General features: G+C 42.3%; 1 protein-coding gene across 1 annotated transcript; it reads left to right on the forward strand.

Annotated features, from left to right (window-relative positions):
• Positions 1 to 4,891: 4,891 nt before the first annotated feature.
• Positions 4,892 to 25,389, forward strand: LOC122650625 (GDSL esterase/lipase At2g40250-like). Its single transcript, XM_043844025.1, is given in 4 exon segments — positions 4,892 to 4,931; positions 5,647 to 6,195; positions 24,826 to 25,098; positions 25,196 to 25,389. Coding segments are annotated over 4 exon segments (1,056 nt in total).
• The last annotated feature ends 1,872 nt before the right edge of the window (positions 25,390 to 27,261 follow it).

Genomic DNA, 27,261 nt, shown 5'->3' on the forward strand with positions numbered 1-27,261 from the left:
CAGTTTTTCTTAATCCCATCTAACAGGATTTTATTTGTCACTTCTGTGAGCCCATCAGATTGGGGATGTGCCACAAAAGTTTTTTGCAGCTCAATTTCGAACCGATCATTGAATTCTCTGAACTTATGTTCAAATTGTTTTCCATTATCTGTAATGAGAATTCTTGGTATACCATATCTATAAATTACCGAATGAAGGAAGAACTTCCACACGTTTGTAGCCATGATCATGGCTAGGGCTTCGGCTTCTACCCACTTAGTGCAGTAATCTACTGCCACTACCATAAATTGCCTTCCTCCAGATGCTTTTGGGAATGGCCCCAAGATGTCCATTCCCCACTGAACGAATGGTAAGGGGATCAAGATGCTGGTCAACTCCGTTGCAGGTTTGGGAGGGATAGGGGCGAACATTTGACACTTTGTGCACTTTCTTACGAAATCCATTGCCTCTTTGCGTAGCTGTGGCCAGAAATAGCCTTGCCTAATGATTTTGTGAGCTAACGGTCCCCCGCCTAAATGCTATTCACAGATTCCTGTATGGACTTCTCGTAGGACGTAGTCAGCTTCCGATGGTCGAAGACACTTTAGATAGGGCATTGAATACGCTTTTTTATATAACGCTCCACCGATCATGGTGTATCGGGCTGCTCTCATTCTGACCTTCCTGGCCTCATCCTTATCCTCTGGGAGTTGCTCTTAAGACAAATATGCCATGATAGGATCCATCCAACAAGGTTCCTGGTCAATAGACAATGAATCTTCATTTTTGTTGATGCTCGGTGTTCGGAGAATGTCTATGTAGACTGCTCAGTCCAAGTCTTGAAAGTTCGATGTGGCGAGGCACGACAATTCATCCGCTGTAGTGTTTTCTGATCAAGGACTTTGATATATCTGTAAAGATGGGATATCTGCGACCAGATGGCGTACCTTTTCCAAATATTTTGCAATATGTTTGTCTTTTGCCTCATATTCTCCTTTGACTTAGTTGACAACGAGTTGGAAATCACTGTGCACGATGAGATTCGCGATCATGAGACTCTTTGCCAACTTTAGTCTTGCTATAAGGCCTCATACTCGGCCCCATTATTGGTCTTCTGAAATTCAAACCTTAGCGCATTTTGCACTATGAAACCCCTTGGACTGAATAGCATCACTCCTGCTCCACACCCTGCATTGCTTGATGATCCATCTACAAAGAGGATCTAAGGATCCTCAGGTGCTTTATTTCCTTCGCTTTCGACGGGTGTGGAATTCTCTTTTAATGTTCCTTCGATCATGAAGTTGGCTAATGCTTGCGCCTTTATCGCTGTACGTGGCTTATAGCGCAGGTCAAATTCACCAAATTCCACTGACCATGCTACCATACGCCCAGAATGGTCTGGTTTTGCCAGTATCTTCTTTAAGGGTTAATTTGTCAACTCCTCTATAGTGTAGGCTTGAACGTAGGGTCTTAATTTCCTGGCCGCCATTACCAGCGCAAAGGCATATTTCTTAATATCATTGTATCGCATTTTCGTATCCACAAGTACCTTACTAACATAGTAAATTGGCTTTTGAATTTGCCCATCCTCCTTTATCAGCACTGCACTCATGGCTTTGGCTGTGACTGCCAGGTATATTTGGAGCACATCCCCTGATTCGGGCTTGGCTAACAAGGGTGGATTGGTTAGGTATCCTTTCAATTCTTCAAAAGCCTTCTGACATTCTTCTGTCCATTCAAAGGTCAACTTAGGCCCTTTGGTCTGTCGCTCTCGTATTCAATTTTTAAGGGTTTTGAAAAAAGGCGGGCATCGGTCTCCCAAGGCAGAAATAAATCTCCCCAGAGCTGCTATCCTTCCCGTAAGTTCCTACACTTCTTTCACCCTCCCGGGGGGTGACATATCCAGGATGGCTTTTATCTTAGCCGGGTTTGCCTCTATACCTCTTACAAAGACCATAAACCCCAGAAACTTCCCTGCGGTGACCCCGAAAGCATACTCCGATGGGTTGAGCATCATCTTGGTCCTTTTTAGGGCATGAAAGGTCTCTTGGAGGTCAACTATATGATCGGGCGCTTTGATGCTCTTTACCAACATATCATCCATGTAAACTTCCATATTGCGACCGATTTGATCTCAAAAAATAAAGTTCATGAGGCGTTGGTAGGTGGCGCCGGCATTCTTTAGACCGAAGGGCATCCTTTTGTAACAATAGTTTTCCCTTCCGACCATGAATGAAGTCTTCGGGATATCTAGTCTATACATCTTAATTTGGTTGTATCCCAAATAGGCGTCCATGAAACTCAACATTTCATGGCCTGCCGTTGCATCTATCAATAGATCAATATGAGGCAAGGGGTAATAGTCTTTGGGGCATGCTTTGTTCAAATCAGTAAAGTCTATACGCATGCGCCACTTGCCGTTACTCTTGGGTACCATTACCACGTTGGACAGCCACTCAGGGTATATGGACTCTTCTATGAACCCTGCTTCTAATAGCTTGTTTGCTTCCTCTGCCATCTTCTCCTGTTGCTCTGGGGCAAAATTCCTCCCCTTCTGGAAGACTGGTTTGGCGGTTGGGTTGACGTTCAATCTATGTTCGGCCAACTCCCTGTCTATCCCAGGCATGTCTGTTGTTGACCATGCGAATATGTCTGCATTCGCTCTCAAGAAGTTTATCATCCTTTCCCTTGGTTCATCGGACAATTTGGCTCCAATTTGTATTGTCTTACTCGGATCACCTTCATAGATCTCGACCGGGATTAATTCTTCAGTAGGCTCCGACTTTTCTTGGTCAACACTCTCTCGAGCCTCCTCCAAGGTAACGCTAAATGCCTGCGGAGTCTTTCCTTTAATCCATACGTATGTCTCGTAACACTTTTGAGATGTTTTCTGGATCCCCTTACATTCCCCAATACCATTCTCGGTGGGAAACTTCATCACGAGGTGTGGGGTGGACACTATGGCTTGTAGGGCGTTTAGACCCAGTCTGCTGAGGACTCCATTGTACGTGGAGTTTACCTTCACCACTAAGAAATTCATCATCACTATGGATATTCGGGGTTCCGTTCCTGCGGTGACCAAAAGTTCAATGGATCCTTCAACTGCTACGGGTCCCCCATCGAATCCATACAATGGGAAATCAGACTTTTTCAACATCCTAGGTGTTAACTGCATTTTTAGAAAAGTATCATAGTAGAGGATGTTCACAAAACTCCCATTATCCACCAGTATGCGAGTTGTCGAGTAATTCGCGACGACCATCCTTAAAACTAAGGCATCTTTGTGTGGCGACTGAATTCCTGCTAAATCTTCATCGGAGAAGGTGATCTTGTGTTCGGCTTTTCTCTTCTTATTCACGGTTTCCGTCAAGCCGACCATCCGTGCATGCTCCTTTCTCAAACTCTAGGATTCCCCACCTATCGCCGATCCTTCGAAGATAGTTGCTACCTCCCTGATCGGTTGATTCCCTGAGTGTCGTGATCGTGTGTTCGGACTTCCTTCTGTACGCGTTGATGTCTTCCTTCCATCTCTCCCTTTTTGTTCCCGGCTTTCTTGTTTGCTGTTCTCTCCTTTCTCTGTCCTTACAAATTTATTCAGTCTACCCCTCTGAATCAAAGCCTCTATTTCATCTTTCAACTGCCTACATTCTTCTGTGTCATATCCATGGTCCCGATGAAACTTGTAATACTTATTCAAGTTTCGTTCGCCAACAGGCTTGACCATCTTTGTTGGACACTGTAGAGTCAGCCTATCTTTGATTTCGTTCAGGATGTGGGCTCGTCTATGAGTGAGGGGCGTGTAAGACGAGTCCAGTTTTGTATCACCTCTCAGTACCCATACGTGTTCCTCTCTCTTCCTCTTTCTTAAGGCCTGCTCTCGGTTCTCCATCGTCCTATTTCTGCTACTCAATTGTTCCTTTCTACCTAAATCTTTCTTCTCGGTTCCGGATTCATTTTGCTATTCTACAGCAAGAACCTTTGCCAGATTTATATGCTTCTCGCATCGGGAGTAGAGTTTGAACATATCGGCTGGTTCTTCCATGATCAGAGACTCCTTCAATTCTTGTCTCTGATTCCACTGCAGAGGACTTGGAACTTCACGATGGGATCTAGATCTCGGACCTCCAGTGCCTCTTTATTGAATATGGTGAGGAATTCTCTGATCGATTCTCCTTGCTGCTGTCTGATAGCTAATAAGTTTGCGGTAATCTTTTTATGGATCCTGCTACTCATAAAATTCGCTAGGAAAGCTCTTCCTAGATGTACAAAGCTAGTAAACGATCAGTGTTTAAGATGTGAAAACCATTGCCTCACTGAACCTTTCAGCGTCGACAGGAATGCTCTACATAAGATCACATCAGAAGCTCCCAGTAGGTACGTCAGAGACTTGGAAGTTTCCAAGTGATCTTTCGGATCTGCCGTTCCGTCGTATTATTCGATCGGTGGCATCTTGAAACCTTTTGGCAATCGCTCTAATCTGATCTGATCAGTGAAAGCCAGATCTATAGTGAATTGTACGTCTTGACTTGATTTGGAGTTCTTCTTCAGGACCTTCTGTATCTGTTCCTATAGCTCAATTACTTTCTCGTTCAAAGCCTATTCTCCTTTAGTCATCTGCGACTCGAGCTTTTTGTTGTCCCCTTGTGCCTCCTTTGCTAAGTCACAACTGTAGTTAGCGTTACTGTGATTCTCACTGTGATTCGGAGATGAAATTCGTCCCTATTCCTGATCTTGCAGAGGATTCTTAGGAGGAATTCCTTGTATCATATTCCGTTGTAGATCTATCATCTCCTCCATTTGATCCTTCCATCTCGTTTGCATCGCATCGAATTGCTCCACCGTGACATATCGCGGTGGATCTTCGGCCGTTCTTTTTAGGGAATTTTCTTTCGTTGAATTATTTTCCTCTGAAATGGCGTTGTCTTCTCGTACTTCTTGTGCTCTCCCGATCGGTAAATTTTGATCGTTTGCTTTGTGCACCACGACATGGTTCACCTTCGCAGCTTTTGATTGGTTTCTCGTGTTAGGCATTACGGATCTTTGTGGATCTAGATCTCATTCCCACAGACGGTGCCAAAAATGTTATGCAAAGAAATTTGCAAGAATGCTTTGATAACACTTCAATTCATAAGTATGAGATCCAAAGATCTCGACTGATTACAGTGTCACAAGTTTGAACCAGATTACAACGATGGAGATGAGAAATGGAGAAATAAGATCTAGTTCTAATACAATCTGGAGAGTGAGAGCGACAGAGCGAACGAGAAGATCCTGAGAGCGAGTGAGAATGTCTCCATTTTCCGCTCCAACACCTTCTATTTATAGATTTTTCTACACCTCCGGGTTGTCTTATGGATATTATAGGAATACCCCTTCAGAATCTTGATTTCTTACCCTTGGACTCACGTGCATCATGCTACATCGGATCGATACCCTTCTCAGGCCTTGGTCTCATACCGCTTGAATCATGTGGGGCGGACCGTTATAGACCATCCTTCTCGATCTCCTGGTCCATTATTCACTTTTTTGGACCATGCTGGCCACGTGTTCTTATGGGATTGGTCAGTGAGTAATTGTTCATATCAGGACTTTCCATAATCTTCTACTTCTTCCTCATCTTCACTCTTCTTGTTTCTTCTTTCTCTCTTCTTGTGGTTTCTGATGAAGAAGCAAACAATCACAAGATTACTGTTGTCTTTGCTTTCGGTGATTCAACTTTAGATCTAGGGAATAATGATGGATTGACAACTCTAATGCATGCTGATCACCTTTCATATGGTTGTGACTTCCAAGGTGGTATCACTACTGGCCGTTTCACTAATGGGAAGCTCGTTACGGACATGATCGTTTCGAGTCTAGGGATTAAGGATTCAGTGCCAGCCTACCTTGATCCAAAGATCACTAACCATGACTTGCTCACCGGTGTCAGCTTTGCCTCTGCCGGTTCTGGATTGGACGACATGACTGTCGATATAAGTTCTATTATCAAAATGTCAACTCAATTGGTCCACTTCCAAGAATGCATTGCTTGAATCTAGTCTATAGTAGGAAATGCCACTGCAGATGAGATCATCGAGAATGCCATATTCACTGTTGGTGCTACAACCAATGATATGTTGTTTAACTATTACGATTTACCCACAAGGAGGGTGGAGTATTCCTTGTCCGGTTACCATGATTTCCTTCTCAGAAATCTTGAGACTTTTATCTCGGTCAGTAATTAATCTTTCTTAATTATTAATGGGTAATTAATCTTGTTTGTTTTTTATTTCATATATTGTTATTGTCAAACCCTACTCCTGATTGGTTGGATTTTTGATTGGAGGGCAGGAACCCCCGGCCAGTCAACCAGGATCACTGTGGAGCATCACTCCACTCAATGAGATCAATGAGAATACTTTGAACAGGTTTCCCTATATACCTGTTAGAAGATGGATAGCAGACCCCTGCAACTGTGCAGCTCACAGCTTGATATATGGTTTGGATCCCAGGTAATCTCTCTCCTCCCCAAACAATGGGACCCACCTCTGAGGAAGTGTGTAAAATCCCCTATGTGGCATGAGGGGACAAAGCCCTAACCAAGGGTCAAACCCCTGTGCAAGCCCATTGAATTTCAGCTTGCTGGAATTCTCTGGACGATGGCACTGGGAGATGCAGCAAGGCCCAATGACATCGCCCAGTGTGTGATTCTAAATATTTAATGGTTTTTATTTGTAGGGACAACCCAATATAGACATGGGCATCCTCCATAGGTAGAGGGAAGTCTAAGGGACCACCTCATACCCTCAGTTCACTGTGGACCCCACCAGTGTGCCCAGAATCAGTTAGAATCAGTTTAAAAACTGATTTTTAAAAGAGGCCTTCACAGGCAAACAAGCCTCAGTGAGGGCTGAGCCTATAAATAGGGAGGTTCTGGGTTCATTTAGAACCCTTAGTAAACCTGAAATCCGTGGGAAAGAAGAGAGGAAAGAAAGGAGAAAAAGAAGAAGAAAGAAGAAGGAAGAAGCAGAGGGAGCTGCTGCCACCCATTGCAGCTGAAAACCGAGCCCCCTCTTAGGCCATTTCAGGTATTAAACACCCCCTATGCCTGCTATCCCCATCCCTTCTCTATGTATGATGTGTTCTTGCTCTCTGGGCAGCCCAGAACAGCTAGAACTTGCCCAGAGCACCTCCAGATCTACCATGCAGATCTTGTGCATGGAAGATCTGGGATTCTTATTGAATTTCATCATTCTATTATGCTGTTCTTATGAGCCGAAGCTGGCTGTGCATAGTTGCACTGCCCAGCCTTGCTCCTGTTGGACTGAATGGAACCCTAAGAGTAAGCCATGGTTGCATAGACCAAACCCTAGGTGGTTGCAGCTTTAAACCACTGTTTTACACCCATTTCCAGCCTTGCATGTGGCTGGAATCGAATTCCAAGTTTAGAGAAAACCCTGTGAAACTATTCACTGGGTTGTTTGGGCAGCCTCTGGCAACCTGATGGTGGACCTGATGGATGATCCATTTGGACCCATAGGTAGGCCATCCCAGGGGCTGCCTAAACCCCCAAACATGCAGAGGATCAGGATTGGGCATAACCTGAAAAGCCCAGCCTTGGGAACTCAGCCCAACATCGATTTGTAGCCTCTGGGCGATGCATTGGGCGATGCAAACATCACCCGGAGCCATCGCTCAGTGAATGAAAATTACTGTATTGCTGATCTGGCTATGGGAATCTCACCCCTTGGCTTTTGGACACTGTGGGAGGTTGGGAAATGACCAAAAAGCCCTTCCCCACATCTGTCCTTAATTGGAGAATGCTTTGGAACCCAAAGTGGGCCCCGTAAGTGAAAGAAACCCTGCTGTGCTTGGTCCTATAGCACGGGTAAGCTGTGGACAACACTGTGGACTTGATCTGACCTAGGGTCAGGTACAACCATTGAAATGACTATTTTACCCTTTGTGCCACTAACATTGGTTGATGCACCGGGACATGACCTAAGGCCCAGTGATCCCAATTGAGTACCAACCAAGTACTGGGTCAACCCAGTAAGCTTAGGTTAACCCTAGGAGTACCAGTGATAGACTGAAACCCTAATATAACAACTTTTGATTTACATCTAGGAATTGATCCCGCGCTCAAGGACAACAATCAGACTGCTGTTGGAACTGAGTTTGCTAACGAGTATCTAGAACCCAACTCAGGTGAGTGAATAATACTATCATATGTGCAAGTGTAATTATGATGCTATGTCGGCTAATAAGAATTGAATTATATATGCTGTGTTATTTACTTCTGTTCAAATTACTCAAATCACTGCATAATGACTATCTGTTGATCAACACTGTGAATTCTTATATGATGATTGTGATTATTAGACTAGATGCCGTAGTCGGCTTGGAAATGAGGCCCGTGGTAGCCCGTAGTATAGGATGCGATTGACACCACTTGACTCATACGATGCTATATAGACATGGGGCTAGAGTTTCATCACCAGTGCTACGCACCCTTGCCAACAGGGGTTAAGGTGTTGGATGCCTGTGGGGGCGGCCATCAGAAAATGAGAAAAGAGAAAATGAATGAATAGAACACTAGAATGGTGCATGAATGAAAGAACACTGGAATGGTGCATATGGGCTATAAGCTAGAAAAGAAAAGAAATGGATTGTCCCACGGGTTAATCATAGAGGGCTGGTCGGGCTGACCTTAGTGACTGATGCGGGAGCCGACTGGTCCTCTCCGACAACGCAATGGGTGTATCGCAGGAAGGGGTTAGAAGCCCGCACCAGGGATACGTGTATTAGAGATTGTAGTAGCACTAAGTTGACTTAGTTGTATTGTTTGGTGGCTAATAAATAATCTGGACTTGCACATCATGTAGGATCATAAGAACTATGAATTGTGATTGCATATGCATGCATAATTGATGTTATTTGCTCATGAGCTCAGTGGCGCTCACACTCTGTTGTACAATGTTTTTCTCAGATGATTTTGCAGATCGATGCCAATGTGGCATGGAGGCTTATCTCGAGGAGGAGAATCCTGGTTGTTACGATGATGTTGGTGTGGACCCTGACGGAGGTCATACCGATCCTGCATACTTTCTCGGTGGTCATTGATGAAGACCGTTGAGGAGTGCTTCTAATGTTTTGTTGTGGGAACTCCTTTTTGTTTTGCTAGGAGTTATCCCCGTTCTGACTGTGGATCAGTTGTAGTTTCTTTTTACTTTTTGTTTTTTTTTTTTTTGGGGTTGAGTATGCTCACCCTGTATATGTCTATATATGTAGTTCTGTACTTATCAGTTGGTTTCTTTGTTTGTGGGTGGAGGAAAATGTACAAACTATCTTATGTATATATTATCACCATTTCCCCGTATCGCTATGCTTCCTTTTATTATTGAATTGTAGTTCTGCAGCACTCTGATCTTACTTATGGTAATGAGATGAATGTGGTTCTGTGAATGTAAGCACTGCTTCTAGATCCGTGGGATTTGGCGGATTGCCGTTATGCAATTCGGGTCACCTACCCAATCCTCCTTGGGGGTGGTTTGGGGTGTGATAGAGCTTGGTATTAGAGTGTGAGGCTCTTCTTACATTCATGGAGTGCAAACTAAGACTAATAAGCTTTAAACAGTAAAATATATAATAAATAAAAGCTACAGGGGAGGTAGTTGTAGTTAAATAAAGAGGTGCACAATTTCCATTACATAGAAGATAACTGTGGCCAAGCCACTACATAAGTTTCATTGCTAAACTGAAAGTTTAACAATTATATAGCTGATAAAAAAAAATTTGAAACATCCTAAAGAAAAAAAAAAAAGTACATAAGCCAAGCATAGAAAATAAAAAGTAATCATAACCACGAAGCATAAAATGTCTGGAGCTGCACTGGAGCTACTCAGTCGGAGGTCCGTCATCTGGAGGAGACTAAGACTATTTGAATCAACCCTGTAAAATCTATCCCAAAAATCTAACCGTTGCTCAACAGATCCTACTCTGCTCCCCAAGGAAACGAAGCCCTGGCCCTGGTCCCCAAGCCTGAAAGCTGAGTGCTAAGACTCTGAAAGTGTGTCATCATCTGTGTCCAATCGGAAGGTCCTAGAACCTGAGAGCTAGTGGCACCGGTCGTCTCATATGTAGGTGAGTCAGTAAACTGAGTGTCAAAACCCTCGAAGTCGCCTGGACCTATACCCTGCTCCTCTACATGTATGCCCTGGGTAGCTACCCCAATGTCTCCCTGCTCCATCTCCTGCACCTCCTCTTCATGCACATCATCACCATGCTCCTCTCCCTACTGCATCCCCAACTGCCCCTCATCCTCTGGTGGATCCTCCCCAGGCACCTTCATCTTCAGAATGGAAGTCTTGTCTATGGGCCTGGACCTGGTCTTATCAACATACTCACCCTCCAATGGAACCCTAAAATACTGAAAGACCAAAGTGAGGAACTTCCCATAAGGAAGGTTCCCATCAGTAGGGTTCTGGGCATGGTAGAGCATCACCTGAAGTAATAATAAGGAAGGTTGATGACTGGATCCCCCTTCCCAGCTCCTAGAAGACAGTAAGTAATGTATGCCCTCATCATGGAAATGCTACCCTTGTTACCACCTTTAGGGTAGATGTTGTAAGTCACACATCTGCTAATGACACGGGCACTGGGTTTGTAAGAAATCTCAGATTTGGGTGTGCTCTATGACCCTGTCAATGCTTTGAAGACCATCCTCCTGGTCTCCAAAGAGAACATATCTGATATGTCCATACGAGGCTAATAGTAAACCCTCTCTCCTGTGTCTGGTAAGCCCAAAATCTCTGCCAATAGGGTAGTGGTCAGCTTGATAACCACTCCCTTCACCCTACTCTCCATTCCAAACTCTTGGGCACTAGAAGGCCCCAGGTTACAGTAAAAGTACCGAACCAAGTTGGGATAACAAGGCTCGGTAGTAGACAACATCGATGCCCAACCTAGGGCATTGAACTGGGCATAAAGGTTATATTGGTGGAAGTCCTCTACCCGTACCACCCGGTCGTTCACTATCTTTACAGATTCAAAATTTTTCCACTCCTTGGCATATTCGTACCTAGAAAAGAAGTGATTGAACGTAGGTTCCTCCAAAGAAGAATCATCCGTGGATGATGAAGGAGGTACCGAGGATGCCGAAGAGTCCTCTGGCTCAACCCGTAGCCGCTTCTGGGCTACCGATTTCTTAGCGGTGAGATGGCTTGTAGACATTTTCTACAAAAAGGAAAGGAAATACCATAGTTAGGGCTAGAAAATTTACAAAAAACCCTAACCTAAGCAAAAGAGAATAAAAGAATTCGAGAAAAGACAAAGTAACTAAGAAAACTTACCTAAGCACGTGTAGGATCGCAAATAACCCGAGGAAATGCCGAGATTTGGTGTTGAAGTGGTCCCCTTACTCCCCAAGGACTTCTCCCAAGTGTTTAGAGAAGTTTAGAATGAGATGGGAGTCAAATGGGGTCCTCTCAGATTTAAAACCCTGTGCCCCGATTCTCTGGGCGATGTGGCAATGCCCAGAGACATCGCCCAGTGAGGGAATCTTGCTGGATTTTGGGTTTTAGCTTATGGAAACTTGGGGAATACCCAAAATGACTTCAAACAACACTAAAATACGGATTTTTATTACCAAAAAAAATAATAATATAAAAAATAATAATAAAATAATAAATAGTTTTGCACTAACCAAACATAACCTTCTTAAACCCAAAGGGGTGAAATTTCCCAATGAGGTTGAGTAAAACACATAGGGGCTTTGGAAATTTTGTTGTTATATTTATAATAAGTATTTAATATATGTAAATATAAATAGATGAGTATAATGACATATGGTGTGTACTATCTAATTATTACATGCTCAAATATTGTGATGTACAAACAATTGGAGTGATACTGTGTAAACCAAACATAGTTACATAGGTATGTTGTATTACATATGTATTTCGTGTGGGAAGCATAGGTATTACCCTAGCCACAAAGTAGGTCAGCCGAGAATAGGAATCTAAGAGCGGTTTAGCTGTCGAGAACATCTAGACGTTAAGGTACCTCGAGCCAACCCAAAAGTTAGAAATTTTATCCGCAGTTACTAAAATTTCAGTAGATATGTGCTTAATTCTTTTAATTAAGTATACCCTAATGCCTAGAACCATTTTCTGTGACAGGACCTATTACCTTGACTGAGCCTGGAGACCCCAGCATCATGATCTATATTAGACATCTACGAGAGAGATTGAGACGGATACGATTAGTGTTGCCCCGAGCTGAGAACCAGTTGGATTTCTATTTAGCCATCGCTGCCATTAGTGGACCCAAAGAACGAGAGTATTTTATGACTTTAGCTGAAGAGGTAAGAGCTAACATAGAATTTCTACTTGCGATGGAGTTTGTGACTAGGAAGAAGTTGGAGAGGCTTACCTGCTAGATCAGGTAAATAATTAAAAGACTTTTATTTAAAAATTTGAAAATTTTCATTAGTGCCATGCATAGCATATTGGCATATAAAATGCATAGAAAGTGAAACATAATGCACTCAATAAGACACATCACCTAATAAACCAAGACAATGAATCTAACAATCCACCTTACGGGTGTGACCCATGAAACTCATTGGAACTGTGGACTAGATTTGTACTGCTCTAGCTAAGGAATAATTTTTTATCCGTATAGAAGGTATTGGAATATTAAACACGTTCCTCTTTTCAGAGAAGCAACAATGGTCAACACTAGAAGTTCTCGTGGAGGTCGTAAAGGTAGACAACCTCGAGTGGTACCGAAGGTTGAGCTACCTAACGGAACTGAGGCTCAAGACTCTGAAGCATCGGCTGCTTCCTCAGAAGCACCAGCGGCTGCTCAAGCCACTACTGCTGCACCTCAGCCAAATGTGGCAGCTAGTGACATGACTGCGTTCATGACCACTATGATGCGAACCATGCAACAGCAACAAGAATTGCTTGGTCAAATGTCAACTCAATTTGCAACCATGATGCACGAACTCGCTGCACCACCACCACCCAACCGACCCGTACTATTTCCACCACCAGTACCTCAACATTTAGCGGAAAACTCTACCACTAAGGTTATGGAAAGGTTCAAGAAACTCCAACCGCCTGCATTTTCCAAAGTAACATCAGAAGCGATGCAGCCGGAGCGGTGGATCAGTGCCCTAGAAAAGGTATTTGAAGTACTTGAGTGCACGGACGCACAAAAGTTGATATGTGCGGGTTATCAGTTGCAGAATGAAGTCGAAGCTTGGTGGAAGGCAACTAGGCCTAATTTGGAAGCTACTCACCCAAACCCCACGTGGGAACAATTTAAGGAAGTTTTCTTTAAGAACTACTTTCCTGAGAGTTTTAAGGACAGGAAGGAACCGGAATTTATCGCACTGGTGCAAGGAACCAAGTCTGTGCTGGACTACCAACAGCGATTTGAGGATTTGTTCCATTTTGCTCCAGAGCATTTGAAAGGAGAAGTTAGTAAGGCGAAGAAATTTGAGAAAGGACTCAAGACTGAGATCGGATCCGTGTTGTCAATCATGGACATTAGGGATTATGCTCAGATGGTCGACAAGGCAAAAACCATGGAAGATAGATTTAAAGAGAAAGAGAAAGAGAAAGTTGTGATGTAGTCCATGGGCAAAAGGTCAAACAATTTCCAGACCTATGCCTGGCCAAATAAAGTTTATTGCGAAACCAACTCAAGCTCCATCTCGACTCCGTATCGTAGGCCGAACGTGGGTTAGAACCCTTTCCGCCCCACCTTTAATCGACTTGCTCAACCTGTGATGAGCCAAGCGACAACAGCAGCTTCACCAGCCCGACCAGCAACAAGTCAAGTGAGCCAAGCCTCAACACCTGCTGCTCCACCCTTTAAGTGTTACCATTGCAATAAGTAAGGGCATATGGCCAGAGATTGTAGAGCGCGTGGATACAGCAACAACTTGTAAAATCAGCCCTACCCTAGGACTTTCCAGCCACGGGACAATCGAACGCGAGGAAAGGTGTTCGCGGTGAGAATGAAGAAGCTGAGGCGAATCCTGATCTATTGACAGGTAAGTTGCTAAACACTACTAACTTATAGGGACTAATTGGCTTACTTCATGTAACCTAAACTACCTACAAACCCTAGGTACCCTGAGTGTCTCAACCATACCCGCACGAGTACTATTCGACTCGGGCACAACCCACTCTTTCGTCTCCTCAACCTTTGCAAGTAAGATGAAAGATCAATTAAGAGACATCGGGCATGAGCTACTAGTCAGCACACCGACAGGGAGTGTTGTGAGTTTGAAGAAGGTCTACGACCCTTGTCAGATTGAAATTTGTGGGAAGAAACTAACCGCACGATTGATAAAGATGGGTATAAATGATTTTGATGTAATCCTAGGCATGGACTGGTTGTCGGCCTATGGTGCAAACGCCTTTTGTGCGGAGAAGAAGATAAGGTTCAATTTGAAAGATGGTTCAACTTTCACCTATCAAAGTGAACCCAATAGGAAATCCAGGAGAGTAACCTTATCAGCCCTCCAGGCGCAAAAGTTGCTTGATGATGGATGCCAAGGCTTTTTGGCCACTGTGATAGACATGGAGGCGAAGATAAAACCCTTAGAGGAACTAAAAGTCGTCAGAGAATTTCCTGATGTCTTTCCAGAAGATCTGACGCAGCTACTGCCTGACCGCGATATAGAATTCATGATTGATCTAATTCCTAGAGCAGCACTGGTATCGAAGGCACCGTACAGAATGGCGCCGATCGAACTGAAGGAGTTGCAAGTTCAACTTCAAGACCTGCTGAAGAAAGGATTTATATGAGCTAGTGTATCACCCTGTGGAGCACCCGTGCTGTTCGTCAAGAAGAAAGATGGAAGTATGCGGCTATGTATCGACTACCGCGAGTTGAATAAGCTGACCATCAAGAATCAACATCCGCTGCCACGTATCGATGACCTATTCGATCACCTACAGGGAGCAAGAGTTTTCTCTAAGATTGATCTTAGGTCGAGATACCATCAACTGAAGATCAAGAGCGGCGATATTCACAAAATGGCATTCCGAACTCGATACTAGCATTACGAATTCCTGGTTTTATCGTTCGGGTTAACCAACGCCCCGATGGCTTTCATGGATATGATGAACAGAGTATTCCATGACGTGCTGGACAAGTTCGTCTTAGTATTTATTGACGACATCCTGGTATACTCTAAGAGTGAGGAAGAACACGCGCGACACCTTACTTTCGTATTACAGTGATTACGACAACACCAACTTTTTGCCAAATTCAGTAAATGTGAATTTTGGCTTCTTCAAATTGGTTTCCTGGTACCCATCATCACCAAAGACGGCATCAAAGTAGACCCAGGCAAGGTGAAAGCAGTTCTCAAGTGGGAGACTCCGAAGAGTGCCACTGAGATTCAAAGTTTCTTAGGATTGGCCGGTTACTATCGGAGGTCTATCAAGAATTTCTCACGGATTTTGGCAACAATGATAAAACTTACAAGGAAGGGTGCTAAGTTTGAATGGAATGAAGCATGTGAGGAAAGCTTCCAGGAATTGAAGAACTGATTAGTAACAGCTCCAGTCCTGACCATTCCGGATGGCACTGGAGGAATGGTGGTATACATCGATAGTATGGATTATTGCAGCCACTTCCCATACCTGAATGGAAGTGGGAAAGGATAACTATGGATTTTGTGACAAACTTGCCCAACACCAGGAAGGGCATGAACGTAATTTGGGTGATTGTAGTCTGACTAACAAAGGTGGCACACTTCATACTGATCAAGATAAGTTACCCAATGGAGAAGCTTGCCCGTATATATATTGACAACATAGTTCGGCTACATGGCGTGCCTATCAGTATTGTGTCTGACAAAGACCCTCGGTTCACCTCAAGGTTTTGGAGAAGTTTGCAGAAGGCATTGGGATCTCAACTAAATCGTAGCACGGCTTTCCATCCACAGACAGACAGACAATCAAAAAGAACCATTCAGACTCTAGAGGACATGCTCCGAGCCTATGTTTTGGAAATGAATGGCAGTTAGGATGCTCACATACCTTTGGTGGAATTTGCATACAATAATAGTTATCACTCCACCATTGGCATGGCACCATTCGAAGCACTTTATGGTCGGAAATGTAGAACTCCGTTATATTGGGATGAAGTTGACAAGCGAAAATATCTCGGACCTAAGATGATACAAGCAACCTGCGACAAGGTGGATATTATAAGAGAAAAGATCAAGACAGCCCAGTCAAGACAGAAAAGTTATGCGGATAATAGAAGGAAGGACATCGATTTTGAAGTCGAAGAAAAAGTATTCCTTCGAGTATCTCTAACGAAAGGATTGCTACGTTTCAATAAGAAAGGCAAGTTGAGCCCAAGATTCATCGGTCCTTACAAAATTCTTAATAAGGTGGGACCCGTAGCATACCGACTGGCATTACCACCATCTTTGTCAGGCATCCACGATGTTTTTCATGTGTCGATATTGAGGAAGCATATTAACAACCCAACACATGTACTGTCAACTGAACCTGAACAGTTGGATGTGGATATGACCTATGAAGAACAACCCACAGAGATATTGGACAGAAAGGAGCATAACCTTCGTAACCGTACCGTCGCTTTTGTAAAGGTTCGATGGGGAAACAACCCGATAGAAGAAGCTTCATGGGAACATGAAGAAGAAATGAAAGAGAAGTATCCTCAACTCTTTGGATTACAAAGTAAGCAAATTTTGAGGACGAAATTTTTTGTAGCGTGGGGAGAAATGTCAAACCCTGCTCCTGATTGGTTGGATTTTTTATTGAAGGGCAGGAACCTCTGGCCAGGCAACCAGGATCACTGTGGAGCTTCACTCCAATCAATGAGATCAATGAGAATACTTTGAACAGGTTTCCCTATATACCTGTTAGAAGATGGATAGCAGACCCCTGCAACTGTGCAGCTCACAGCTTAATATATGGTTTGGATCCCAGGTAATCTCTCTCCTCCCCAAATAATGGGACCCACCTCTGAGGAAGTGTGTAAAATCCCCTATGTGGCATGAGGGGACAAAGCCCTGACCAAGGGTCAAACCCCTATGCAAGCCCATTGAATTTCAGCTTGCTGGAATTCTCTAAACAATGGCACTAGGCGATGCAGTAAGGCCCAGTGACATCGCCCAGTGTGTGATTCTGAATATTTTAATGGTTTTTATTTGTGGGGACCACTCAATATGGACATGGGCATCCTCCATAGGTAGAGGGAAGTCTGAGGGATCACCTCATACCCTCAGTTCACTGTGGACCCCACCAGTGTGCCCAGAATCAGTCAAAATTAGTTTAAAAACTAATTTTTAAAAGAGGCCTTCATAGGCAAACAAGCCTCAGTGAGGGCTGAGCCTATAAATAGGGAGGTTCTGGGTTCATTTAGAACCCTTAGTAAACCTAAAATCCATGGGAGAGAAGAGAGGAAAGAAAGGAGAAAAAGAAGAAGAAGGAAGAAGGAGAGGGAGTTGCTGCCACCCATTCCAGCTGAAAACCGAGCCCCCTCTCAAGCCATTTTTGGTATAAAACACCCCCCCTATGCTTATTGTCCCCATCCCTTCTCTATGTATGATGTGTTCTTGCTCTCTGGGCAGCCCAGAACAGCTAGAACTTGCCCAAAGCACCTCCAGATCTGCCATGCAGACCTTGTGCATGGAAGATCTGGGATTTTTATTGAATTTCATCATTCTATGATGCTGTTCTTATGAGCCGAAGCTGGCTGTGCATAGCTGCACTGCCCAGCCTTGCTTCTGTTGGATTGAATAGAACCCTAAGAGTAAGCCATGGTTGCACAGACCAAACCCTAGGTGGTTGTAGCTTTAAACCACTGTTTTACACCCATTTCCAGCCCTACATGTGGCTGGAATTGAATTCCAAGTTTAGAGAAAACCCTGTGATACTATTTCACTGGGCTGTCTGGGCAGCCTGATGGTGGACCTGATGGATGATCCATTTGGACCCATAGGTAGGCCATCCCAAGGGCTACCTGATCCCCCAAACATGCAGAGGATCAAGATTGGGCATAACCTGAAAAGCCCAGCCTTGGGAACTCAGCCCAGCATCGATTTGCAGCCTCTGGGCGATGCAGACATCGCCCAGGGCCATCACCCAGTGAATGAAAACTACTGTCTTGCTGATCTGGATATAGGAATCTCACCCCTTGGCTTTTGGACACTGTGGGAGGTTGGGAAATGACCAAAAAGCCCTTCCCCACATCTGTCCTTAATTGGAGAATGCTTTGGAACCCAAAGTGGGCCCTGCAAGTGAAAGAAACCCTGCTGTGCTTGGTCCTGCAGCACGGGCAAGCTGTGGACAACACTGTGGACTTGATCTGACCTAGGGTCAGGTACAACCATTGAAATGACTATTTTACCCTTAGTGCCACTGACACTGGTTGATGCACCGGGACATAACCTAAGGCCCAGTGCAAGGCCCAGTGATTCCAATTGAGTACCAACCAAGTACCTGTCAACCCAGTAAGCTTAGGTTAACCCTAGGAGTACCAGTGATAGACTGAAACCCTAATATAACAACTTTTGATTTACATCTAGGAATTGATCCCGCGCTCAAGGAAAACAATCAGACTGTTGTTGGAACTGAGTTTGCTAACAAGTATCTAGAACCCAACTCAGGTGAGTGAATAATACTATCATATGTGCAAGTGTAATTATGATGCTATGCCGGCTAATAAGAACTGAATTATATATGATGTGTTACTTACTTCTGTTCAAATTACTCAAATCACTACATAATGACTGTCTGTTGATCAATACTGTGAATTCTTATATGATTATTGTGATTGTTAGACTAGATGCCGTAGTCGGCTTAGAAATGAGGCCCGTGGTAACCCGTAGTATGGGATGCGGTTGACACCACCTGACTCATATGATGTCATATAGACATGGGGCTAGAGTTTCATCACCCATGCTATGCACCCTTGCCAATAGGGGTTAAGGTGTTGGATGCTTGTGGGGGCGACCATCAGAAAATGAGAAAAGAGAAAATGAATGAATAGAACACTGGAATGGTGCATGAATGAAAGAACACCGGAATGGTGCGTATGGGCTATAAGCCAGAAAAGAAAAGAAAAGAGAAAAGAAATGGATTGTCCCACAAGTTAATCATAGAGGGCTGGTCGGGCTGACCTTGGTGACTAATGCTGGAGCTGACTGGTCCTCTCCAACAACTCAATGGGTGTATCGCGGGAAGGGGTTAGAAGTCCGCACCAGGGATACATGTATTGGGGATTGTAGTAGCACTAACTTGACTTAGTTGTATTGTTAGGTGGCTAATAAATAATTTGGACTTGCACATCATGTAGGATCATATGAACTGTGAATTGTGATTGCATATGCATGCATGATTGATGTTATTTGCTCACGAGCTCAGTGGGGCTCACACTCTGTTGTACAATGTTTTTCTTAGATGATTTTGCAGATCGATGCCAGTGTGGCATGGAGGCTTATCTCGAGGAGGAGAATCCTGGTTGTTACGATGATGTTGGTGTGGACCCCGACGGAGGTCATACCAATCCTGCATACTTTCTCGGTGGTCATTGATGAAGACCGTTGAGGAGTGCTTCTGATGTTTTGTTGTGGGAACTCCTTTTTGTTTTGCTAGGAGTTTTCCCCGTTTTGACTGTGGATCAGTTGTAGTTTCTTTTTACTTCTTTTTTTTTTTTTTTTGGGTTGAGTATGCTCACCCTGTATATGTCTATATATGTAGTTCTGTACTTATCAGTTTGGTTTCTTTGTTTGTGGGTGGAGGGAAATGTACAAACTATCTTATGTATATATTATCACCATTTCCCCGTATCGCTATGCTTCCTTTTATTATTGAATTGTAGTTCTGCAGCACTCTGATCTTACTTATTGTAATGAGATGAATGTGGTTCCGTGAATGTAAGCACTGCTTCTAGATCCGTGGGATTTGGCGGATTGCCGTTATGCAATTCGGGTCACCTACCCAATCCTCCTAGGGGGTGGTTTGGGGTGTGACAGTTATGGATGAAAATTACAGAATCTTTATAGAAATGGAGCAAGAAAGATTTCAATAACGGGTCTCCCACCAGTTGGTTGTTTGCCGATTCAAGCGACGGTGGGTACCATCACACCGGGTCCAAACAACATAAGTGTGTAGTTGAACAGAATGAGGATTCACAGGTCTACAACGTCAAGCTTCAAGGTTATATCACAAGGTGGGAAGCTACACTTCCTGGTGCCAAACTTGCTTATGCAGACATCTACAGTCCCTTGAAGGACATGATTCTCTACCCCAATAAATAACGCCAATAAATATGGTAAGTATGCATATAATTGTGATTTAATTATTCTTATTTGATTAATTAGCTTTATGTATAGGCTTATGATGTACCTATTCCTAATTGATAAATTGGATAATTGGTTTTATATATAGGTTTTGAACATACCCTAAAAGGGTGTTGTGGGACCGGATACTTAGAGATGGGTGAGCTGTGCAACAGTCTGACTACGCCAATCTACTCAGACTCTACAAAGTATATTTTCTTTGATGCCATCCACCCAACACAAGCAGCTTCTCAGAATATTGCTAATGTCATACAACAAACTGTTATTCCTCATCTAGCTAATTAGATTAAAATTTTTTAGGCTCCTTTAGTTTTTTGTTTTTTTTTACTTGGATATGAAAATATAATCACAGTTTCATTAGAAGAGTTCATAAGATTTCACTTCTTTTTCTTTGGTTGTTTCAAAGTCTTTTTATTTTTTTTGAATGATTTGGAGTTTTGATTAGAAACCTTTATTTGTAATAATTAGTTTTAACATAGTTAATACATATTTGCATTAAAGAAAATCAAGGTATTCTCTCTCTCTCTCTCTCTCCTCCCATAGTAATGCTTGGGAATCTCGCAGCATGTGATATATTCATCTGGGCTTTGATTGGATTGATCCCGGATGGGCTGCACTAGGATTGGGTCTATGGTTTGGTCTGACCAGGTATGGGCCAGGCATAAAAACCTGAACCCATATTGTGATTGAAATTTGATGGCTAATTCAGAATATTTCTCAATCTGCATCACCCTACTATGTGACACAATTGGATGCACAGAGACGTGGTAAAGTTATATGTAAAAGCAGATTAAGAAACTTGATAAAATAACCTCATCAATATACCTGTACCAAATCAGTATTCGGTACAGTATCGAAACCATATTGATTCACAACCTTATTCCTACCTCCTTCATTCTCTGATTCTCTCTTTCGTTTTATTCTTTTTTATTTAACACTGTTTTCATTTTTTTTAGTCTGCTTCTTCCTAGAATCGGTGATTCAAACAACATTGATACGGTTGGATTCGATATACCAATTCGATACCAATCTGATACTGATTTTGATTGTCATAATACCATGGCGATATAGCATTGACATCATAACGGTAGTTCACACTATAGCGGTAAATCTTGCCATAGCACGAGATCGCCATATTGTCATAGCGATGTATTACCATAACGATAGATCACATCATAGCGCCACGACTGGCCATAGTGGTAGATCATTCTATAGCACCATAATGGTATATTGCACCATAGCTACCAAAGTGGTAGATCTCTCCATAGCATGAAATCACCATAACGGTAAGTCACGTCATAGCGATATGGATCGGTCAGTATCGATAAAGATAATGTTTTATTATTTTTTTGCCCTTGATTCATATCGATAAAACGATACGGGACGAATGGTACCAAATCATGAATGGGTCGGTATATGTAATAGAAACTGAAGACAATAAAGAAAACAAGGATAACATGTCAGATTTCTTTTTTTTTGGTAAAAAGAGAATATGTAAGATTGGGGGATAAAAAAATGGGAAAGAGAGATAAAGGTAGTGGACATGGAGGGAGAGAGAAAGGAGAGGTCAAGTTACCGAGAATTAGGTTTCCAAGTAGCACCCTCTTGATGTACTTCCGGCAAAAATTATCTCCTCTATTTCCTTGCTCGGCTCAGATCCCTCAGTGCTCACCCAAGTAGAGTGTTTGGGTAGGGGTAAGGTGGTCACTACGCCCCCTTTTATTATTGACATTATGGGAACTCGACCGGACAAGGAACCGAAGGGAATAAAGATCCGTACTTCCGAGGATCCGGACTCCCAAAAGGTAGGAACCCAAGCCGGATTTAGATCCTTTTTCGTGTGGATCGCTTCAACACCCTCGCGGTTGGGCTATCATGATGCAAACTCATGCACACATCTCAATGCGCATCATACCATCCCAGCCGTCAGATGCACTTTAGAGAGGCACCCACATGGGAGAGGATCTGTTTCTTTCTAGTCAAGGTAGGAACCCAAGCCGGATTTAGATCCTTTTTCGTGTGGATGCGTCTTCAACACCCATCTGACGGTTGGGCTATCATGATGCAAACTCATGCACACATCTCAATGCGCATCATACCATCCCAGCCGTCAGATGCACTTTAGAGAGGCACCCACATGGGAGAGGATCTGTTTCTTTCTAGTCAAGGTTGACCTTGTGTTAGGCAGTAACTTAGGGTCTACGTTGAAAGGTTTAGTGGGCAACTTATCAGCTTACGTGAAGTGTAACTACTAGCTTGACTTGGCCTGCCCGGTCGCCCTACACTACTGGCGCTTCAAAAGCCTATAAGAGATGAAAGAGGAGGAAAGGTCTGAACACGAATCACAACCGTCCATGCATGGTAAGCCCATGTAGTCCACTCCTCACTATTCTACCAAATTCTTCCAATCCAAGCCCTATATTGTTCAGATCCTCTCCAATGACATTTAACCACCAGAGTCCATCTCCCACCATCCATAGTGTGTGGTCCTCACATTTTAGAGGTGGTCCTCGCACATCATGTATGGTGGATATCGACTCTGGTGATTAAATGTCATTGGAGAGGATCCAGACTCCTATATATAAGTAGCTAATTAATCTCTCCCAACAACTTATAAGATTGATCTATTGCTTTTGTTGATTCAACTTTAGACCCAGGAAATAACAATAGATTGACCACGTCAATGTGAAGTGATCATCCATCATACGGTTGTGACTTCCAAGGTGGTATCGCTACCGGTCGTTTCACTAATGGCAAACTCGTTACGGATATGATTGTTTCAAGTCTAGGGATTAAGGATTCTGTGCCAGCCTACCTTGATCCTAAGATCACCAATCATGACTTGCTTACCGGTGTCAGCTTTGCCTCTACCGGTTCCGAATTAGACGATATGACTACCGATATAGGAAGTGTTATGCACATGTCAACTCAATTGGCCGATTTTTAGAAATGCTTAACTCGGATCCAGGCTACAGTAGGCAATGCCACTACAACTAAGATCATCCAGAACGCTATATTCATGGTTGGTGTTGCAACCAATGACATGTTGTTTAACTACTATGATATACCCACAAGGAAGGCAGAGTATTCATTGTCGGCTTACCATGATTTCCTTCTTAGAAACCTTGAGATTTTTGTCAGGGTAAGAAATTTTTTTTTTTTGGTAAAGATTCAAAAAAGAAAACTAGTCAAAGAAAATAAGTAAAAGAAAACTAGAAGTGAAACCACCTTTGGCAAAGCCATTAGTAGAAACAATCCTCACAAGACCCATCCCAAACACCTTCCGCACTACCATCAGCTAAGCTGATGGGAGTTATTAGAAAATAAACCTAAATTTTGATCTTCCTTGTGCATCTCATAAGACTTCATGTCTAACAAAATGAGGATATTCATTCCAAAAATTATATGTTTGAGATGAAGCTGCGTTCTTAGCCAAAAAGTCCACAAACTAGATTTCCTTCCTTGTAAAAATGGGAGTTGCCACACAATTGAGTCAAGATAGGTCTTTGGCACCCGCCATTGATGAAGAAACATAACCGACATCCTCTAGTTCACAACACATCAAATCGTCGATTTAGAGTCAGATTCAATCCATGACTGCCTGATTCCCATACGTATAGCATGTTTAATACCATCAAAGAAGGATAAAATTTGGCTGCTGCCCGGGTTGCAGTCATATTCCTATTACTCCAATCATATGGGATAATTTGGAATCCCTTAGGATATTTTGGAAAATACTAAAACCTAAGGGGGTATTTGTGAACCCAAAGGGGAAGGGAATTATTCCAAATTGGAGCCTGCAATTGGGAGCTGTAGCAAGGGTGTTAGACGGTCCGATTTCGGTTAAACGGTTTGGTTCAGTTCGGCTTTGACTGCTTGAGGGTAGAAATTGTAACCAGACCGTTTAACAAAACGGTCTCATAATCAAAACCTGGACCGTTTGGTAAACGGTTTCGATTAATGGTTCTATACGATTTTACACGATTTAGGTTAGACGGTTCTGTACCCATTTTCTACTCTATTTATTAATACTAGTTATTAATTAATAGTTATTACTTATTAAGTTATTAGTTTTTTTTTTGGAAAAAGGAAATCATTAATGAAGAAACATGACTGCTTAGTAGTTGTTACTTGCTAGGTTTTGATTTTTTGTTTATAAAAAAAAAATTTGTTAAGTTTTTAAACGGTTAGGCGGTTTGATTATAATCGATTTTAATTGGAGTACACGGTTTGAAACCGTTGGATTAATCAGTCTAAACCGAACCAAACCGATTAAATAAACGGTGTCATTTCTAAAACCATAACTGGACCATTTAACTAAACGGTCTACCTGGTTTCGGTTTAAATGGTTCGGTTCGATTTTGGTAAACGGTTTCGGTTTAGTCTTGACACCCTTAGCTGTAGGAAAATGGCTGCAACCTGGAATTTTCCATTAAAGAACGCTTGTAACTTTTCTTGGTTGTCGTGTATTTTAATTTCATTGTTATGTAAATTACAAGGTCTTTATAGAAATGGGGCAAGAAAGATTACGATAATGGGGCTTCCATCAGTTGGTTGTTTGCCCATTCAAGCAACTGTGGGTACCTTTACACCGGGTCCTACCACACTAAAACATAAGTGTGTAGATCAACAGAATGTAGACTCACAGGCCTACAATGCCAAACTTCAGGGTTATATCACAAGGTGTGAAGCTACACTCCCTGGTGCCAAACTTGCTTATGCGGATATCTGCACTCCCTTGATGGACATGATTCTCTACCCCAACAAATATGGTATGTACACAATTGTGACTAAATCTTATTTCAGTAGCTTTACAGGCTTGAGATGTGTTATTCCTTTTTGAGTTAGTTTTGGAATTGATTTTATTAGGTTTTAGGCATACCCTAAAAGGGTGTTGTGGGACCGGATACGTAGAGATGGGTCCTTTGTGCAACAGTTGGACGCCAGTTTTCTCAAACTCTTCCAAGTATATTTTCTTTGATGCCATCCATCCAACACAAACCGCTTACCAGAATATTGCCGACGTCATTCAGCAAAATGTGCTTCCTCATCTAGCTAATTAGATTAAAATTTCATACTGCTTTAGATATTTTTTGGGTTAGTGTTCTCTGTGGGGGAGCAAGATTCCTGTGTGCATGCGGGGGCCAATGAGAGCGCACATTGATATCATTTTTTTTTTTGTCAGATGCATTGATATCATGGGGGATAGGATTTCCATCTTTCATGGGGGTGGGGTGGTCATTTCGTCCTTTGGATATTAGGATGTGTTCAATGCACTCCCTCATAGAAAACTTTCTTCCATACTTTTTTTTTTACTTAGATTTGTAAACATAATTATAATTTCATTATAAGAGCTCATAGGATTTCACTTCTTTTTCTTTAATATAATGCCTTTTTTAGTTTGAATGATTTTGAGTTTGATTAAAAACTCTATATTTGTAATAATTAGTTTCAACATAGTTAATACATATTTGCATTAAACAAAATCAAGATATTCTCTCTCCATCGTAATGCTTATCCACCCCTTTATTTACATAAGCATCCCAATGTGGTTTTCTTTTTTTAATTTTCTATGACACGATAGTTTGAAACAACTGATCCAAATGTGAAATTTACCTATGGGAAGCCCTTATGGATTGTCATTCTTATGCTGATTATTTATACATCTAACGACATTTATAGATGTAAAGAAAGGTTTCCATGTGATGTGATGTAATGGTAAACCCTATGTGCCAATCTTGAAGCTCGTGATCCAATTTTACTTATTGTGAATATACTTACGTAGAAAAGCAACCATGAGCTAGTCTTTTGGTCAAAAAAACATGAGTCAGCCTCCATCCAAATATAAACGTTCGAGGAAGAAAACCATTTTGTAACACAACAGAGAAATTCTTTGATTCAGATAGAGACCACACCCTCCTACCCTTCAAGGCAATCGACGGGAGTGATGATATTTATTTGGTCACATATTACCCTTAACTCCGGGGAGAGAGGGGGGGGGGGGGATGATATTTATTTGGTCACATCTAACCATTTAATAAATGGCTAAGTTTTGGTTTTAAATTTGAGTCTGTTTGGTTAAACGGTTTAAACCTAATCAAATCGTTTAAACCAACTATAAACCGTTTATGTAAATCGGTTAATATATACATGCAAGATAAGTCATTCATAATTAAAATAACAATAATCAATTCAATCAATATTAAGTTTACATTAACTTGAATAAAAAATTAAAACTTGTAAACAATTATTATAACCTTATAAGTATTATAGATATAAAAAAATTCAAATCAATCCAATATAATGTTTTTTTTTTTTTATGGTTAAAAGATCATGTATATAAAAGAGAATTAGGATATACAAAAAGACAAGGAAATCTAGAAAACAAAATCAAGAACTGCAAGGTCCAATCACCTCCTATGATAAGACCCTCAATGTTAAGTTTGCATGTATTTCAATAATAATTAAAAAAAAAAAGCGTTTAAAACCATTTAGATTATTTAATAAATCCATTTAAAACCATAAACCTTTGAAACCGAAACCGTTTAAAACCAAAATCGTTTAAACCGAAAACATTGCTCTATGCTATAGTCGTGGCGCTTCAAAAGGCGGGATTAGAGATGAGAGAAGAGGAAAGGTTATGGTTAATCGAGTGAGTATGTTGGATAATAAGTCAACAAATCACACCTATCCGAGCCATGTAGTCCACATGGTCGGGTCCATTCTACCTAGGGCTGGAATAGGGTCGGGTTGGGCCGGGCTTTATAGAACCCTAGCCCAACCCTAAGTCCCCTTAGCTGGGCCCAGGCCCAACCCGACCTGACTCAGGGCCAAAAAATCCAACCCTGACCCTAATTGGGGAGGGGAAAAGAAATGCATGGGCTAGAATGGGCCGGGAAAAACATTATCAATTTTATACAAAATAAGAATATGAT

Source organism: Telopea speciosissima, chromosome 2, assembly GCF_018873765.1.
Source record: "Telopea speciosissima isolate NSW1024214 ecotype Mountain lineage chromosome 2, Tspe_v1, whole genome shotgun sequence".
NCBI classification, from domain to species: Eukaryota; Viridiplantae; Streptophyta; class Magnoliopsida; order Proteales; family Proteaceae; genus Telopea; species Telopea speciosissima.